This window comes from Pseudonaja textilis, chromosome 10 (assembly GCF_049901715.1).
Source record: "Pseudonaja textilis isolate UNSWEBS1 chromosome 10, rPseTex1.2, whole genome shotgun sequence".
NCBI lineage: Eukaryota > Metazoa > Chordata > Lepidosauria > Squamata > Elapidae > Pseudonaja > Pseudonaja textilis.
In genome coordinates, this window is record NC_141999.1 from 19371363 (window position 1) to 19391293 (window position 19931).

Below are 19931 nucleotides of genomic sequence, written 5' to 3' on the forward strand. Positions count from 1 at the left end.
GAGGACTATCACTCCGCTATTTATCTTAGAAAGTGATAGTTGATTGAGACTGAGGAATTGGGTAGATTGTGCAAGGTCTATTAAATAATGACCAGGTTACAGTTCGGTCGTTCCATACGTAAGAAAGACAGTGGATCGCTCTTCTCTCTTAAACAGATCACTTGAGTGTTAGTACAGCATTGGATTTCCTCATTCGGGGTTTCGATTTATTTTTTTTGCCTGCATAAGCACGACACTTTTTCCCTTCACTATCTTCCCTCCACAGATAACTCAGTAGCTTTTTTTTAACAGCTCACGTTTAGTATATTCCTGAATCTCTGTTTGAAATGTTAAAATTTCCAAAAATGTGTGATTCCGGAAGAACTAACACTGCATTTGGTCCAGCTTTGGCTTTCATCCAGCTGATTTCCATGTTGCATTTCCTTGGAGCAGGGGTCCCTGACCTGAGCCACATTCAGATGTACCAATAGAAAAGGATATTTGTATCCTAACATTGAACAGTAGGGCCCTTGATGTTATCTGAGATTGGTTGCTTTTCTTGTAGACATTTCACTACCGTATTAGACAGCATCATCAGTGCCATCGCATCTGCAAGAAAGCAACCGACTTCGGCACCAAGGACCCTGCAGTTTTTCAGATGTGTGGACCTCCACACATCTGAAAGCAACTGAAAAAACCTACCTTGGAGAATAGTTAACGCTGCTTGGGGACTGGATGAGGTCCTTCATCTTCTGGAAAGATTTAAGTCATTATTCTCGGGGCCTACATTCGTTTATTTATTCTGCCTGCTTTTTCTATTCCAGTCATGCTTTTGGCAAACAAAACACAAAAAGCTGCCTTGTTATATTTGTTACATCATTTGACATAATGAAAGGATCAACCTTTTATGTAATCCGGTTTATCGGTTTCTGTTGTTAAAATTAACAGTGTGCAAACAGCTAGGCTGGGGAGAAGCGGTGGGGGTGGGAAGCAGAATTGACTCATGAAGAAAATGGCATAGGATTTCTTTTTTAATGGGTGGAGGAGGCTGCCCAGTGAAAGTTAGTGTGCCATCCTTAACATGGTCTTGAATCCAACCAGTCCTGGTGCTTGGTGTATAATGTATCTTCCAGCATTTCACCCGGAATTGATTTGTACTTGTGGTGTGGTCAGAACCTTATTTGTGTACTTTTTTGTGACAAACGTGGAGAACAAAGGTTTCAGGATCAACAGCCAGAAGCCTGGGGGTGTTTTTAATTCAAGAAATTAAAATTAAACCGGTCCCTACCACCCATTCCAGTTTTTTTTGTCTTGTTTTTCTGGATGGGAAGGTGTAGGAGATTTGCGATGTCTTTATTCCACTTGTTTTATTTATAAATATACAAACAGCATTTCAAAGCAAGCAGACATTTCCCAAGAGAAATACCCCACATCTACGCTTAGCAATTTATAGCCAGTTTTGTTTTTTTTTCTCCTTTATTCATTCTAACTGCAAAGGTTTGCACTCGCCATGCCCGAAATTTCCCTCTAGAAAAATCTACAACCATTACACTAGTGTTTCGCCACCTGGGCCGCTTGAAGACATGTGGACTTCAACTCCCAGAATTCCTCAACCAACATGAATTCTGGCATTGAAACCCACACATCTACAAGCAGCTCAGGTTGAGAAATACCGCATTTAAAGGAACTCTTAGGCCTCTTTTGAGAAGGATCACAACTCAGACTATCTTAATTTACTACTGATCCACTGCAGGTCAAAAAACTGAAAAGGGATATATAATTTGACTGCTGTTTTTTGTTTGTAACCGCCTAGCCCCATTGGCAAATTTGAAGCAGCAAGTCGCCAATGGTTTCCCCTCCCCCATGAATGTGTTTTCTGAGGTTGAGAATAACCAAAAGTTATATTTTTGGTACTAAAAGAGAAAGACCTAAAGCATTTTCTTCCCTTGAATTTTTTTTTCAAAAACTGGTCACTACAATATCTGGCCATGCGTCTAATCCCTATCACTGCCCGTATCTGGAGACAGACTAAGTCTATAAGCTGTCCATTGTATAAATAAAGATTTTAAATGAAGGAAACAAGTTTTGCTTTTTTTTTTGCTTTTTCTGGCAGCTTCCTAGCCATATTCATAAAGCTTCACTGCTTCACGCTAGTTTTTTTTGATCGTCCTTGCTTTTCTCTTTAATTCAGCCGCGAATGGTGATTCTGCTAAAATAACTGTCCTTTGTTCATCCTGTGCTGTTGGCAGCCGCTGGGCTAATCAAAAGAGGTTTTTTTTGCATTGCAGAGAACATTGTGCCTCTCTAGAAGAGCTCTGACGATGAATTTAAATCAGAAAGTAGTAGTTCCTCACTCGTCTCCTGGGGAGGCACTGCGGTATCAAGATGATGAGAGAAAGATTATCCCTGTCCATCACTGAATGCCTAGTGCCTCGGGGCTGCCTGCAGGGGCTTATGGCAGTTGTAGTAACAAGGCAGGCATTTGGTAGGGGTACCACTGATCTTCCAGGTGATGGCTGAGATAGACGTAAGATGAGCCTCAACTCTACCTTCAAGTAGAGGATGAAGTGTTCTCAACTAGGCTGAGAACAGTATTAAAATGTCAAGACAAACTCCACGCCCCCGCCCCAAAATAGTGACTTAATTTTACATCTAGGCTATGCTGAACCTGGTACCTAAACACATCTGCACTTGTGGGTTATGTCAAAGCTGCAAGCTAACCAAACGGGTTGAATTCAGACAACGTAACTTAAGCTATATTGCGATTATAACTAAACTTGACATGCTGGGCCACTTCAGCTGTTGAAAGTGGTGGGTAAACACGAGATTTTAAAAAGTAATGTGCAATCTTTTTTCTAAAAATGCACGTGGTTTGACCCCAAACACAGTTAGGATGTAAGGCATGGTAGGAGTTTGATGGTGGCAGGAGAGGGTGATTGTCTCTAAATTTACTCCCATTCTCTAAATTTCGTTATCCTAAGCAGCAGATACCTGTTTTTATGTCTCCCCCTGCATACAACCAATCTGGAGTCCAAAGAACAAGCAGTTTTTAGCCTGAGTTTAGCTTGATGCAAAATACACAATATTAGCCACATTTTGCTGAAACACTCCAGAGACGAGACCATCATTTGGGACATCCTGCATCATTAACCAAGTTGGTTGCCAGTTAGTTGGAATTCGCTTTCTTGCAGAATCCAACTTTTGGTTTTAGATATGCACACTGGTATAAAGTTCCATGTTGTTCCCCACTAGGAAAACTTGGTCTGAAGTAAGAGAGAGATTATGTCTTGTTTAAAATCAGCCACAAAAATTGAATGGAGAGAGTGAGGTCTGTAGCCGTCCAAGAAGCAAATAGTGTTCTTTAAAGCTCTGGAAAGTTGACTCTCCTTCTTTCTAGTCATAAACGGCTTTAGAAGCCTCTCTGCAGCTGACAAAAACCCAGACTACCCAAGGTTTGTTCGAAAAGTTCAGCTTCTCTTTTCATTCGGTAGGTCACGTTCACCTTCCCAATCTTGTTTCTCTAGCCTCAAGAACAGGCCACCTAAACCTTGGTAATGGAATGAGTGGGGGGGTTTTTTCCCCTCCAAGAGGCAAATTAGAAAGGTTAAAACGTCCCCACTCATCCTCCCTCCATGCCCTGCGGAAAGATTATCCCCAAAGAGTCGGTTGGTATAATTGATGCCGGGGGTGTAGTCTTTGGATGGTCACTTAGAAGCGGAAGGGAGAGCTTGTCCTATCCATGCTAGAGAAAGGCCATTCTCTTGCTTTTCAGTGAGCTAATTATCCGTGGCTATTATTCACCCTGGGACATTATGAAGAATGGGATGTAATGGTAGCATGGGTACCATATGCTTCTTGTTGGCGATCTTTACAAATGGAAAACATTTCAGGAACAGCGAGAGCTTTTGCTAGTAAGACACAAAAGAGTTTTTAAGGGTGAAAGCGACGCAAGGATCCCCTTAATTTATCTTCAAAGTACAGATGACCATGTCAGGAATGTAACCCTCTCTGAATGCTAACTTAGAAGGCGAGCAACTTTTCCTTGATAGTAGACAAAACTCTTGTTTCTGATTAAATAATGTCAAACCTTCACCTCAGACAGAGAACTTCCTTAAAAATTACAGCATATATCTTGTTTTTCCCCTCAACAATTACTCAAGTAATGCAAAAAAGGGGGGCGGGGGGCTCCCTATTTTAACTGTCAGAAGTGATTGGTTAAGTTTAAAAAGTCCCCATAGATGCAGACACAGGAACCCTTGAAAAAATGAAAAATTATCCTGTGCTACATCGGAGAAAAGAGGTGCCATGCGAGAGGATCCCCAGAAAAGGAATACTTTGCATTACTAAGATTTTTTTTTTAAAAAAATGGGACCATTTACATTTTTTAAATAATTCCTTTGGGCTCTGACTACAGTTCCAAAGCTCTGACGTGACACTAAATCAGTGTTTTTAAAACTCAGCAAGATTAAGATGCGTGGACTTCAACTCCCAGAATTCCCCCCAACTGGCTGGAGAGACATCTGGAAGTTGAAGTCCACATTCTTGAAGAATTCTGGAAATAGAAATCCATGCATCTCAATAGTTGCTGAGTATGAGAAAAACTATTATGTATAGGAATCTCAAGGTTATTAATTAGACTGCGAAGTCAAAATATTATCCAATAAAAGCAGCCATTTCCATCTGATGCCCAGAAAACGGCCTTGATGTATGTACATCACTAAGAGCCAGGTTCAACTTGATGGAAAACATGTATTTTTATAAGAAAAACGAAAAGTGGGGGAGGAATGCATGGAATAGGACAGTGTTTCTCAACTTTAGGAACGTGAAGATGAATGGACTTCAACTCCCAGAATTCCACAGCCATCATGGCTGTCTGGGGAATTATGGGAGTTGAAGTTCACTCATCTTCACATTGTCAAGGTTGAGAAATACTGGAATAGGATATAATCTAGCAAAGGTAACCAAAAGTCCAGCTATCCTGACCGCCATGACAGATATACACCAAGCGGTAGGATTATTTTTTTTCAGATTTCTGCAGATTTTACTTTACATGAATTTACATGTTAAGGCAGGGAGGTAAGGAACTGCTGCAATTCCTCTTCCCCCACCCCCCAATCTCCCACTGCACTTTCCAAAGGAGCCTGGGTCCCAAAACTTTTGGAGAGGAGAGCATCAGAACATCTATAAGCAGGATCGCCTCTCCACAAGCTTCTGCAAAAAAGAAACAGAGCAGTCAAGCTGATAAACAGCCCCACCGGATGCATAACTCTACTAGCTTAAGTATATGGTGCAATCTTTTTCACTTAAATGTAAACACCTGCCCACCCGCCCCAACTGAACCCAATGGGACTGAAGTCTGAGAAGACGCCTATAAGATTCACTATGCTAGTAAGGAAAAGGAGGGAGGCAGCATTGACAAAAATGGAGAGATCTACAGCCGGCCGGGTTATACACATTCAACAATTCTACTCTTCCATTGCACCAAGGTGGTGTGCTAATTATCACATCATTTTCACCTCCCTTCTTTTTTTTTTAAAGCCTAGTTTTTAGTCCTTGTCTCTCTCTCCCTCCCATTCCTAGTAGTTTGAGAATGCCTTCTTTTGCCGGGGAAATCCTGAGAGACCAGCTTTCCTGGTGGACTTCTCTCAGAGGTTGGCGCCCAGAGGTGCTTCCTCAAAAGCAGTCCTGAAGACCTGCAGCAAAGATCTCCGGACTGCATCCTGGAATTCCTGCCCCACAAAGACATAAAGCAAGGGGTTGATGCAACTGTTGAACATGGCCAAGCATTTGGAGAGGGGAATGGCCACCAGTCGCATGCTCTCGGGCACGAGATCCATTGAGATCCTGGCCAGAGCCAAAGCGTGATAAGGGAGCCAACAGAGGAAAAAGCAGAAGACCACTCTGGTGATGACCAGGAAGGGTTTGCTGGATTTGTTCAGCTTCTTCTTGCTCATGGTCACCACCAGGATTGTGTAGGAAATGGAGATGACCAGTAAGGGAAGGAGGAATTGATAAAGAAAAATGCAAATGGTGAGGACTTCGGCTTGTTGCCAGTCCTGGAAGATGTCCAGGTTGTTGCAAGAACTCCGGTTGTTGTTATCCACGGAGACCTGGGTGAAGAAGTACGAGCTGGGAACGAAGAATGCCAACGACAGGAGCCAAAGGAATCCACAAGCCGCCCAGGTAAGCCGGGGCGTGCGGTAGTTCTGGCACCAGACCGGAGCCACCACCAACACACAGCGATCCACACTGATGGAGCTCAGCAACAACACGCCACTACACACGCTCAGCCCGAAGAGGCAATTGGCCACTTTGCAAGCCACGGAGCCAAAAGGCCAATGGAGGTCAAGAGCCAAGTTGAGTACCGTGACAAGGATGAGGGAGGTGGATGCTAAGTCGGCTAAGGCCAGATTGAAGAACCAGACAGTGTTGGAGGTCCATCGCAGCTTCCACCCAGTGACCCATAGGACTACCCCATTCCCAGTCACACCAGCCAGGAAGATGAAGCTGAATATTACCCCTGTGATAATCTTTACGCTGTCCCGCATGGAGTTCTCCTCCGTGAGCACTTGGGAGGAAGAACCGTTGGCATTCGGGTTGGTTGACATCTCCCCTGTCAAAGAGAGAAGAACAAGGATGAAGATCCGTGATTATTAGTCATCCAGGCCAGGCAATGCAATTTCTTTGCCAGGGACCACATTTTTTTACCAAAAAGCAAATTATCCCCAAGGGTCACAAAGTTATTGATGGTAATGTCCCACCCTTGCCCTACTGCCCATGTTTCCCCGAAAATAAGACCCGGTCTTGTATTTTTGAGCTCCAAAATAAGCACCAGGCCTTCTTTTGGGTGGGGATGTCTTATTTTTGGGGAGGCCTAGTTCTTCTACTTGCTCTAGGTCACAACAGAGCAGAGAAGCCAAGACACAGTGGGACAGAGTGGAGGCAGGCAGGCGTGGCGGCTTGTATTCTTATCTCTCAGCTTTCCCGTGGTCCTTGTGGCTCATCAGGATTGCCTGCCTCCCCTTTTACACCAATTTGAACTGCCTTCTGATTTTCTTGACGCTGGACATGTGGACTACAACTCCCAGAACTCTGTGGTGGTTGAGGAATTCTGGGAGTTGAAATCCACACACCTTAAACATTGCCAAAGATTGAGAGAGACTGATCTAGAACATCACTTAACAAAGCACTATGCTATAGGGGTGCTTCAAAATTGCTCCAAATCTAATCTCATCTGGAAGACTATAAATTGCTTACCTTTGGACTGTATCTTCCGTGGACAAACTGCGATATAATTTGAGGGTCATGCGTAGCATAAGCGTGGGTGGCTCCCTTGAACAGGAAGCTCCCTGGGACTGATTATGATATGCAGTCAGATATGGTCTCTTACTCGGCTAAGATCTATGTTGCAATAAGCCAGAGCAAAGCCACATTAAAGGGGAAAAAACTATCCTTGTTGGACTCAGCACCGGATAACAAGATGGACCACGTTTGACCTTGCCTTTTTCCAGGAGAGTTTATCAACTTCCCAGTTTAACTGACACAGGTAGCCCTCAACTTACAACAGTTCATTTAGTGAGAGTTCAAACTTACAACAATGTGACTTATGACTGTTTTTCACAGTTACATTTCCAGCATTCCGATGATCATGGTTTTAAAATTCTGATGCTTGGCCACTGGTTCATATTTATGCCTGTTGCTGTATCTGATCCCTTTTCCCCAAAGGTGTTTTTCCAAGAGGCACCCACAACTTCTGGAGGCAAGTTGTTCCACTGATTAATTGTTCTGACTGTCAGGAAATTCCTCCTTAGTTCTAAAGGTTGCTTCTTTCCTTGATTAGTTTCCATCTGTTGCTTCTTGTCTTGCCTTCAGGGGCTTTGGAGAATAGCTTGACTCCCTCTTCTTTGGGGCAGCCCCTGAGATATTGGAAGGCTGCTATCATGTCTCCCCTGGTCCCAGATTCACTTCACAGCCAGGTTACTCACCTATCAACTGCAGGGATTCACTTAACAAGGGTGGCAAGAAAGGTCGTAAAAGGAGGCAAACTCACTTAACAAGTGTCTCACTTAGCAACAGAAACAGAAACAATCCTAAACTGGCAGCCAGTGGGGAGCAAACTGGGATTGAAAGAATTGCAAGGAAGCTTAGCTGTCCACAGGATAACTCTCCTATCAAGCCCAAAATTGACATAAGTGTAGCCATTTTAGTTTGTCTTAGTATATATTCTTTTTCTTATTTAGTCTGTGGCAGTAATGGGGGGAAGGGTTTCGGGCTATGGGGGGAGGAGTGGAGACAGATAGAGTTGTTTAGGCTAGGTGGTTCTTCTTACCGTGGGAAAACGAGCTGTCCGTGCTTGATCCCCTGGAGGTAGAGATTTATGACATCAGGCAACGTTGAATTACTCCTATTGGAGAATGTGACTTTCGGGGGTTGTTTCTAATTTCTAATATGGTGGGGTAATTCCAGGTTGGGTCAGATCTGGAATTACTATGGACTTTACCAATGCCTTCCTAAATAAAAGAAATCTTTTTGAAAGATGGACTTTGTACTTTTCTTTTTAAATGGGTTTCATCACTTGGAAACCTGACATCTCTCTGATCAGACAGGTTTGGGGGGTGGGTGTCACACTAAGCTATCATGCAGTCGATTGGGGTTTCGCCAAGTACAACTTGCGAAACTCAACCATTAGCCACCATGGTTTGCAAACCTGTTTTCAGCTGCTGCACCGTGCAAACCCAGCCAGCTGAATCCTACTCCAATCACAGTTAAGCAAACCATGAGTCGGGATCAACAGGGAGAGGGTCTCTACCGCAGATGCAGAGCATTCCTCTCTTGATCACATAGTTCCAGGGGTTCAGGAGAGCCCCTAGCTTAAGATACTACGAAGTTCGGAGAATCCCCAAATCCCACTCCTGGCTGGCCCCCACCCCACTCCTCCCAGGAGTCTCCACACGGCCTGTTTAGGATGCAGGTAAGTACAGGGTCCGCACGGAGGCTTGGGGAGGGTGGGAGAAGTTTGGGGAGGCCGGAAATGGGCCCATTTCCGGCTTCTTCCAGAGAGCCTCCGGAGCCTGGGGAGGCCGTTTTTGCCCTCCTGGAGCAGAGGTGGTCTTCTGACCAGTTAAGGAAAACCTGTAGCAGAAATTTTGAGTAGTTTGGAGAACCGGCAAATCCCGCCTCTGACTAGCCCCGCCCTCATCTCTTCTCTGCCTCCCATTGAGTCCCAGCTGATCGGCTGAGTCTTCTTTGGTTGCCCTGCACAGGAGAACGGAGCTGGAAAGCAGGTCAGTGGGGTGGGGAGGGAAGAAGGATTTTGCAGTAACTTTCCCCTGCTATGCCAGCCATGCCATGCCCACCAAGCCATGCTGACAGAACTGGTAGTAAAAAATTTTTTTGAATCCCACCACTGTCCTGGAGGCTCGAAGAAAGCCTCCAGATTATGGGGAGGGCAAAAATGCTCCCCCCCACACACACACACACTGTGGTGGAGGAGGAGGAGGCCAACTAGGCCACGCCCACCATGGCCACACCCACCCAACCACCAGGCAGAGAACCCTTGCTAAAATCCTTGAAGCCCAACCCTGCATGGTTTGATAGATAGGGCAAGGGCAAAAGGAAGGAGCAAGTTGCAACTTCGAAAAGAAAACCGGGCGCCTGCCAGCATCTTCAGCCTGCCTTTCAAGATGGGAGGGTGAAATGGGAAATTCTGCTCCTGGCTAAGCTGAAAACCCACCCGTCGCCCCAATCGTTCTGCATTTTCCCCTCTTCCGTAATGGAAATTTTCAAGGGCAGTCTCTGTTGCTTTGGTTACGATATTACCTCCTGACATTGTCAGGGATATTGCAGAGGGAGGCAAGAACAATCGTGAATGAGCTTTTATTCAAAGCTAGAAAGTTGCCATGGGGTGGTTGCATAGGAGCTCGGTTGCCAAGCAATGCGAGGAGGGTTGCCAAGTGGCACAGGCTCTGAGCCACAAAGCAGGTTCAGGATGTGACCCCTGGAAGCTGAACGGGGAGGCGGGCGGGTATGTTCCAAAGAGCATCCGAAAAGGGATGCAGAATAGAGGCAGACCCAGCCAGCAACACATTGTCATCCTGAACCCCATCAATGTTTTGATGGACTTCCATTCCTTGCCACACAGAGCGGGGGGGCGGGGTTTCCCATTGGATTTGCATTCAGAGTTACGCAGCCTTGGGGTCAAAGAAATTTTGTGGTGGCGGCAGTTAGAAGGCAGTCTTGCAGGCTAACTCTGCCCGCAGCCGGCAGTTCGATCCTGACGGGCTCGAGGTTGACTCAGCCTTCCATCCTTACATGATCAGTAAAACAAGGATCCAGATTGTTGGGGGCAATAAGCTGACCTTGGTAAACCGCGTAGCCTTAGAGAGTGCCATAAAGCACTGAGGAGGGGTTTGTCCCCTGTTTCCCCCCAAAATACGGCCTACCCCGAAAGTAAGTCCTAGCTTGATATTTACACGTACGCCCAATATAAGCCCTACCCACCCCAAAAAAGTCCTAATTAAGATCCTGCCCACTCCAGATTGGACGGGTAAAAATTAAACTAGGGTGAGGATGGGGAGGTGGAGCTGCCCTACTACTTACCTTTGGACAGTTGTAGCCAGGCCTCACACACCCCGATACCTGCCTTGCCGGCCCATTTCTTCTGCAGCCACCAAGGCTGGCAAGGCTTTTCTGAAGGCCTCTGTGGCTGATAAGAAATCTCCGGATCGGTCCAGAGCTCTGTTATCGGCTGCAGAGGCCTTCAGGAAAGCCTTGCTGGCCACAGAAGAAGTTCCTGACAGCAAAAAGGAGGCCGGGGGCAATGCATGCAAGTGAGGTGAGTCAGTGGATGTCACCCCCGCCCCGAAAATAAGACCTAGTGCCTTTTTTGGTGGCAAAAATATATATAAGTCAGGGTCTTACTTTGGGGGGAAACCTGGTTTAAGTTAGTGCTATTAAAATGGTTGCACATTCATGGGTTAGAGTTGAATAAACCAATGTAAACAGGATGGGGATTTACCCAAAGTTGCTTTGGGAAAAGGCAATTGGATATTCTTGGATGAGAAGTGACATGTTTTCAAGGGAAAAAAAATGCAAGGAAGTCCAGTTGCCTTTTGAAAAAAAGATCTTTGGGACAACCACGACCTGGATGGTTGAGAACGGCCGATTGGAGATTGAGTTTCCCTGTTTGCAACTTGGCAAGGAAAAAAAAAAAAGGCTTATTTATTTATTTATTTATTTATTTAATTTGTCGAGCATGTATTAGATAACAGATATAACTATAAGCATGATTATTAATACAAGAAATAAATATGAATAAAAGGGAATTTTAAGACAGGGACAGTAGGCGTGTTGGTGTGCTTATGCACGCCCCCTTACAGATCTCTTAGGAATGAGGTGAGGTCAACAGTAGACAGTCTAAGGTTAAAGTTTTGGTGGGATTGGGAAAGAGACCACGGAGTCAGGTAGGGCGTTCCAGACATTGACCGCTCTGTTGCTGAAGTCGTATTTCCTGCAATCGAGTTTGGTGCAGTTTACCTTGAGTTTGTATCTATTGTGTGCTCGTGTGGTTAAAGCTGAAGTAGTCATTGATGGATTGGACATTGTAATGGATAATTTTATGCGCTACGCTTAGGTTGGCATAGTTCTCTAAGTTGTCTAAGCCTAAAATTTTAAGTCTGGTGGCCTAAGGTATTCTGTTATGAGTAGAGGAGTGACTTTGGTCAAAGGGAATTTGTATGTGTTGTTCACATACAAGTTTTGTAAGATCACTTTGATCCGGGGATTGGATAACTTGCAGCTCTCCCGGGCTTAGCCTGACCTCAACATCCTTTCTGCAAGAGGATCAGATCTCGGGCCAGCAATGTGATTCATCAGAAAACCTCAGACAGGTCGTGCATTCTTCAACGGCCAGCCAGTTCCCTAGCTAAGCGCTGGTTTTTTGGCTTGCAATAATAGCATTCAGGGCTTAGAAGTGTGATTACCCTTTTGGCAACAGTGAGGAAGCTGGTTGGTGGATGGCTGAACTTAGTTTCTGTCCAGTATTGGGCATGTCAGAGCCAAGAACATAAAGCCAGCAGGATGTTCATTGCTTCTAGCACTGCGTGTTGCTTGCCAGCAAGTCTGCGTAATAATGGGAACCTGTTATGCAACCCTGCGGCTTCAAATGGGGTTGTTTAGTTACAACCAGTTTGGATTTATTGGGGATGGTTGGAAGGAGAGCTGCAATTCACCCTCCCTCCCTCCGTCCCTCCCTCTCTCCTTCCCTTTCTCCCCACTCTCTCTTTCCCCCTTTATCTCTCCCTTCCTCCCTCTCTCTCTCCCTCCTTTTCTCTCTCCCTCCCTCTTTCTGTCCCTCCTTCCCTCTTTTCTCCCTCCCCCCTCTTTCTCCCTCCCTCCCTCTCCTTTTCTGTCCCTCCCTCTGTCCCTCCCCCTTTCTTTCCCTCCCTTCCTCCCTCTCCCTTTCTCCCCATCCCTCTTTTCTCTCCCTCTCTCCTCCTTCCCTCCCCCTTTCTCTCCCTCTCCTTTTGTCTCTCCCTCTCTCCTTCTCCCTCTCTTTTTCTCTCCCTCCTTCCTTTCTCTCTCCCTCCCTCCTTCTCCTTCTCTTTTTCTCTCCCTCCTTCCTTTCTCTCTCCCTCTCTCCTTCTCCCTCTCTTTCTGTCTCTTTCTCTCTCTGCATTGGGTGGGAGAGAGTCAAGTTTCAGGTGTTGCTCAACAAGAAGCACCTTACTTGGAAGGAGATAAGAAATTTTATTTTTTATTTTTTTTAAGTCTTGCTCCGCTGTGTAAAACTGAAGCCTGCTGTCATCTCTCTCAATGTGAAGCAAACCTCTATATTTTTTAAAAAACACTTTCTAACAGGATCTTCAAACCACACAAATAACTCACCTCCTTAACCACACACCACTTTAATTGCCGTTTTTGGCAACATGGAGGAAGTTGGGTGATGAACTTGTTAGTTTCACTCCAGCACTGAGCAATTCAGAGCCAGCAGACATCAACTCAGCAGGATACCAAACAAGAGAGCCCATCATTTCTTAGTCCTAAGAAACCCGCATATTTTTCAAGGGGGTGGCAGAGCCCTTCGAGGTTTTGACTTTTGCTCCTGCCTTTCCTCCTCTGTGTTTTCACATCTAGCTTGGCAAAGACACCGAAACCAACCCAATGGCAAAGAAAAGGTGGTTCCATCGGAGTTTTCCGAAACTCGTTTCTTCTTTTTCTTTGCCGTCGGCTTCACACAACCCTATTAAGCCTCGGTGTTGTTATTCTTCTGGTTTTGATTTAGAATGCTGTCTGAACCCAACCATGTTTATCTCTATGCAAACCAAATTGTCCTAGAATAGAATAGAGCTGGAAGGGGCCTTAGAGGTCTTCTAGTCCAGCCCCCTGCTCAAGCAAGAGAACCTATAGTGCCATTTCAGACCAGGGACTGTCTAGTTTCTTCTTAAAAACCTCCAGCGATGGAAGCCCATGATTTCTGAAGACAAACTGTTCCACTGGTTGATTGTCCTCATTTTTTATGAAATTTCTCCTTAATTCCTTCTCTTGCTTCTCTCTTTGATTAATTTCCAGCCATTATTTCTTGTCCTGCCCTCAGGTGCTTTGGAGAATAATTTGACCTCCTCTTCTTTGGGACAGCCCCTCAAATACTGGAAGACTGCTATCATGTCACCCCTAATTCTTATTTTCTCCAGACTAGCCAAACCCAAAACCTGCAGCAGTTCTACATATGGTTTAATCTCCCAGGCCTTTGTCCATCCTAGTTAAATAAAAGCATAGCTCAATCTGAAAGATGAAGGAAGATTTGCAATTGGAAGCCCTTGGGAGAGAAAAAGGCAAATTTCCCATACGGGACGTTTCCATAGTTGTACTTTTATACCAGACATTTCTATAGTAGCCCATTTTATTTGGGGTGTTTAGAAGAGGAAGAGGATTTGAAGCATTTGTCTCCCAGTACACAGAATTAGGATGCTCGAACCGCAGCATCCAACAGGACCAGCCTCTATATTCCCACACGACTTTTTTCCCCCCAGCCTCCTAAAACCCTCGACCGGACGCATTCACACAACGCGGTGGGCTAGACACGGGGTTGGCCGTCCCGCGCCTTGCGCGAACCCAGCTTCCTTCGATCGCTGGCTGCAACACCCGCACCGCGATTTTAATTCGGGAACTCGGGGGTCGGCGTATCGTGGGAACCCAGCCGGGCATCCACCCACCCACCCGTCCCGCTCCTTTCCGTCGTTCGCCGGCCCCAGCTCGGTTCAGCTCTCGGGGCGAATTCATCTCGCCGCCCCGCCTGCCTTTTCTGCCCGGCCGGTGAATAATTAGGCATCGGGATGGAGCGAGCCGCGCTGGCGGCGCTTTCGGGGCCCCTCGAGGCGGCGGGGGAGCGGCGGCGCACGTGTTGCGGAGCTGCCGAGGCCCATTAGCCCCGCGCTAATCGATGCGCGCCCAGCTGCTTCGGCACCCACGCCCGGAAAGGCCAAGCGGGCGGGCCGGTGGCGCTGCGGGGTTCGCCTGGTTGGAGCAGCGCTGCCCCCGGAGCGGAAAAGAGGCGTCGGGCGGGTGGGGGGGGGAGAGAGAAAGAGACCACTCACTCTATAACGCCTCGGTAAGTATTCCCACTTGGGATAAAACACGGAGATTCTCAGTCCTCCAGGACACGGTTGACCCAAAGGTGCTTTTTTTTCAAGTGGCAACTGGACTTTGTGGTTTTTCTTCTTTGGAAGACGTTTCGCTTCTCATCCAAGACGCTTCTTCAGTTCTGACTTTCATCCCCCCCACTTCCATCCAGGCAGAACTGAAGAAGCTCCTTGGATGAGAAGCGAAACGTCTTCCAAAGGAAAAAAGAAAACCCAGAAAAGTCCAGTTGCCTCTTGAAAAAAAAGCACCCCTGGGACTCTGCTGTGAATGTGCAAAAAGAGAAAAGAAACCAACCACCTAGGGCTCTCTTGTGCAGTTTTGGTCACCGCCATGTAATAAAGATGTTGAGACTCTGGGAAGAGTGCAGAGAAAGAGTAACTAAGATGATTAGGGGGACTGGAGGCAGAAACATATGAAGAAAGGTTGCGGGAATTGGATATATGTAGTTCAGGGGGTCCCCAAAAGTGGCAGCTTGAAGACTTGTGCACCAACTCCCAGAATAGCTGGCTGGAGAATTTCTGGAAGTTGAAAGTCCACAAGTCTTAAAGTTGCCAAGTTTGGAGATCTAGTTTAATGAAAAGAAGGAGGGGTGTGTGTGATATGAGAGCAGGGTTCCAATATCTCAGGGGCTGCCCCAAAGAAAAGGGAGTCAACCTATTCTCCAAAGCCCCCGAAGGCAGGACAAGAAGCAACGGATGGAAACTAATCAAGGAAAGAAGCAACTTAAGAATTACGGAGAAATTTCCTGACAGTTAGAACAATTAATCAGTGGGACAACTTGCCTCCAGAAATTGTAAATGCTCCAACACTGGAGGTTTTTAAGAAGAGATTGGACAGCCCTTGGCCTGAAATGCTTATAAGGTGTTGTCCTTGAGAGCGGGTTGGACTAGAAGACCTCCAAGGTCCCTTCCAACTCTGTTATTCTTTTACCATCCACTCCCCAACCTGTCCCGATGCCGTTTTTTCGTGCTTTCCCACCCTCAAAAACTCGGCCGGTTGGCTGATTGGCTTCATTTGTGGGTCAGCTGAATCTATGGAAGTTATTCCTCAAACTTCTGTTTAGCAAGCTGAGACACCCCGATAGTTAGAATTGCCCCAAAAGGGAGAGTTGAGGGTGGCCACCCAACATGTCTGGGCTCCCCAAGATCCTCTCGAACTCTTCGGTGCTGCTCTGCTCACCAGGGGCCCCTCCAGCCAAGGGCAAATGCCGAAGGTGCCAATTCTATAAGTGCTTCCATCTTTTATCTCCCGCAAGAGTTGGTTGTGACTGTGTGCACATGATTCTTTTTTCATGGAGGAAATAGATTACAGCTCCAGCCTCCCGAATTTAGATCTCCCATATTCACTGTGAGAATTGTTCACCCCATCCCCGTGGGTTGAGGGTGCATGCACACAGCAGGTCTGGCCATCGATGGAAGATTCATTTATTTATTAAACTTACTAGCTCTATGCCGGTGCTTCGCTACGAAACTATGTGGTTGGGCTTAGTTTTTGAGGAGGAAAATAAAGGGGAAGAAAATTCTGCCTCTGCCTACCAGCATCCACGGTATTTGTCTGGCTGGTGTCCTGTCAGTGTGAGAGAGAGTTGAGGGCTGTTTGGAAACTGAAACATGGAAACTGAAACAGTATTTGCTGTGTAAGCAAGAAGGAGACAGCAAGGAGCCTGGGCATGGCTTAGCTCAACTGTTCTGTACTAAAGCTGGTTGCTGCTGTGAAACTGAAATTGAAACTCCTCTGCTTGTGTTTTGCATTTAGAACAGATTTCTTCTCAGGCGGGGAGGGGGAGTAGAACTCCTTAGCATCAGAGTGCATGTTAATAATAATAATAATAATATAAGAAATACTAATGCTCTGATGGTCATTTTGAAAATTCCTTTCTTATAGTGAGCACCTAGAAGCCAGGAGGAATATACATGCCAAATTTCAAGTTTGTAAGCTTTACGGTTCTGGAGATTTTGTGATGAGGCGTGAGTGGTATTTCGCTTTTATATCTACAGAAGATATGCCACCCATCTGGTCACAGGAGTCTTACAATCATTCAGTTAAAATGCAGAATAAAAGATTAAATCAGTAGAGATCTCAAATTAAGATTCAGTTAAAATGGACCAAGATGAATAAGAACTGTATAGGGAAGCAGAAATCCACAAGTCATCTATTTAATGCTTCGCATCTTCCATTTTTTTCTCTCTCTCGCAGAAAGTCGGATGGAAGAGAAAACTTGGAATTGCTCTCGAGCGTTGTGGTTTCTGAATCCCAGTGTGACATCCAAAGGAAAGACAATGTGCCAAGATGTTTCTGAGCATTAGCCAAGCTCCCTGCTGGCTCTAATTTTATTTGTTTTTAAAAGATGATTTTAATTTTAAAAAATGAATGGCGAAGTAGTGCGCTCCGAACAGCCTGAGTGATAAACTATTTTTCTAGTTATTTCTCAAGGCCCCCTTAGATCTCCGAGGCATTCTTAGAAAATAAGAATGGAAGCAAAAGTTCAGAACTTTGTTTTTGTTTTTTTGCTTCTTAATAAATGGGTGTTTTGTAATTGGCCACATCCACCCTGGCCATCATTCCGCAAGTGTGCCCCAAACATGCACTCAAGATTCCCACCGTCCCCTCTGACTCCTCAAAATTAGAGAACCCTCACTGGATTAGACCAGATGCTGCCTGCCAGTCTGGAAACAATCAAAATGCAAGTTACAATAGACTGGAGTAAAACTTAGAATCTTCTTCATGGCTGTGTTCACACAACAAGTCAAACCCTAGCTAACAAAACACAATGTCTGGGTTCACACAACCCTGCCAGGATCAAACAAAGTGTTATGTATTTTAATGAGATGTCTGGTTCATTCCGCACACAAAGACAAATGGCTGGATTTTTAACAGGGGCTTTGTTCAAGCTTGTCTTAACACGTTGTGTGAATCCATCCACCGGGTTCTTTTTCTCCCTTTCCCTGGTTCAATTCTTTATCGTCTGTCTGTGATTAGTTACTGCCTTTTACAACTAATGAACTGAAAAAGAGAGCCGTGTCTTCCAGGGTGGATTAAGACACACCCAATTGGGGGGGGAGCAGGTGTGCAATTCCACGAACAGGTGGGTTGAATTCAGAGTTTGGTAGATCAGCTGAAAGTTACACCCCTTCCTTTTGGGGTGGGTAAAAACCATCATTAGAAAGAGAGAGAGAGACATTGTTTAAAAATGTTTTACATCTATAATCGTAATAATACTTCAAGAAAGCCTCTTGCTTAGAGCTTGTCTAGATGACATCTCAAAATAAGCACAATCGTAGTTTATAATACTTAAGCGGAATGGAACATAACTTGGGAGGGCGGAGGGTCATTTTAGAAAGCCCCTTCTTATTCTTCCCATTTTATTCTTATTATTTCTCCCAGGGACCGGGGGCCGGAGGGAGGTAAACAAGGCAGCCTTTGCGGGACTCCACTCACCTTACTTCGCTGGCTTTTGCTGCCTCTCCCGGATGAAGAGGTGGAGAGGTTTCCAACTGCCCCCTTTTCCGGCCATCGGCAGCGACAGAAGAAGAGAAGGGTTTTTTTTTTCCCACAGCTGGTCAGGCAGGAGAGATGCTGCTCGGTCCAGATCCAGGCAGGGAATACCTGGGCTCCAGGAGAGAAGAAGAGGAGGAGGAGGAGGAAGAGGTGGTGTTGATGGTGCTGTCCATCAAGCTGAAACTCGGGGATGCTGTGTGAAAGAACAGATGAATGAAAGCAGATTAGCTGTTCCTTGAGAGGTGGCTTGTTTGCATGGGTGGGTGTCAGTCTGTCTCTCAGTCCCTGTGAGTGTGTGCTCTGTGTGTGTGTGTGTATATATGTGTATGTTGCACTGGGCTGACTGTAGCTTGTTTGCATGTGGGTGGATGTGTCTGTCTGTGTGATCTTGTTGCACTGGGCTGAATAATATATACTATAGCAGTGAACTAATTATGGTTTGTTTGCGTATCTACCTATCTATTTATCTACCATCTATCTATATCTACGCATCTATTCTATCTATCTATCTGTCTGTCTATCTATCTATCTATCTATCTATCTATCTATCTATCTATCTATCTATCTATCTATCATTATCTGTCACTATCTACCTACCTATTATCTACCTACCTATTATCTATCTATCTATCCATATCCATCTATCTATCTATCTATCTATCTATCTATCTATCTATCTATCTATCTATCCTATCCATCTATCTATCCATTTGTCTATCTATCTATCTATCTATCTATCTATCTATCTATCTATCTATCTATCTATCTATCTATCTATCTATCCGTCTATTTATCTACCTACCTACTTATCTGCTATTATTACCCATCTATGTCCATCCATCCATCTACCTACCTACCACTTACCACTATTTATCTGCCATCTATCTATGTCTACCCATCTCCATCCATCCATCCATCCATCCATCCATCCATCCCTCTCTCTCTCTCTCTCTCTCTCTCTCTCTCTCTCTCTCTCTCCCTATCCCTATCCTATCTCTACCTACCTATCACTTGTGGCCTGTTTGCATGTGTGTATAATTTTACATTTAAATTTCTCTCTTTCTCTGCATATATGTATAATTTTATAAAAAGAGACGGGAACCAAGGTTACACTGGGCTTAAGAAACCTGGTCTGGCTGTCCAATCCAAGGAAGAGATCACTCTCTTCTTCCCTTCGTTTAAGGGCTGGGTGGGCGTGAGTGCAAATCGACCTCTGTCTCCCTCTCCCAATTTTCCAGTTCTAAGGGTAAACCTGAGATGGAGAGGAGGTCAGGTGACCTACCAGGAGCAGCGGATTCTGGCACCCATCTGGTTTGAAGCCATTTTTTGTGGCTTTTGCTTTGCAGCAAGTGAGGCGTCTGACATGCTCCCAGGGGCATTCTGGAGCCACAAGTTGGGCAAGGCAAGGAAACCGAAAATGTCCATTGCTTTCACTCAGCTTCCAGACCTCAACGTTGGCAAGTTTAAAATTATGATATTTATAAACTTCCTTCTGGAAGGAAGCCTTGGTGTGGCCGGGGATAAAAATAACCACATTAAAAAATGCAATCAATTAGCACAACATAGAAAAACTCTTATTATGAGATGGTTCAAAGATCTGCAGATGGGGTGGAAATACGATTTTATCCTTCAAATGTCTGATACATGTATCCCCTAAAGGGATATATTTTAATATTCTACTAGAACACGCAAGCTTTTGAGTTTCATTGAACTCTTCATCAGAAGATGCCTTTTTGAGCTCTCAGTAAAAGCCACTGTCTGGTTTTACACCTTGGGTTAAGCATTCATATAATGGTTCAGTGTCAGCTTCTTGT

The 19931-nt window shown here is 45.2% G+C and overlaps 1 protein-coding gene across 1 annotated transcript; it reads right to left on the minus strand.

Annotated features, from left to right (window-relative positions):
• Positions 1 to 5624: 5624 nt before the first annotated feature.
• Positions 5625 to 6587, minus strand: LOC113448164 (chemerin-like receptor 1). The gene has a single exon (XM_026718754.2). It carries the CDS (start codon positions 6585 to 6587, stop codon positions 5625 to 5627), a length of 963 nt encoding a protein of 320 aa, XP_026574539.1.
• Between the last annotated feature and the right edge of the window lie 13344 nt (positions 6588 to 19931).

Coding starts and splice junctions, on each gene's coding strand:
- LOC113448164 (XM_026718754.2), bottom strand. CDS start 6,587: ATGTCAACCAACCCGAATGCCAACGGTTCTTCCTCCCAAGTGCTCACG.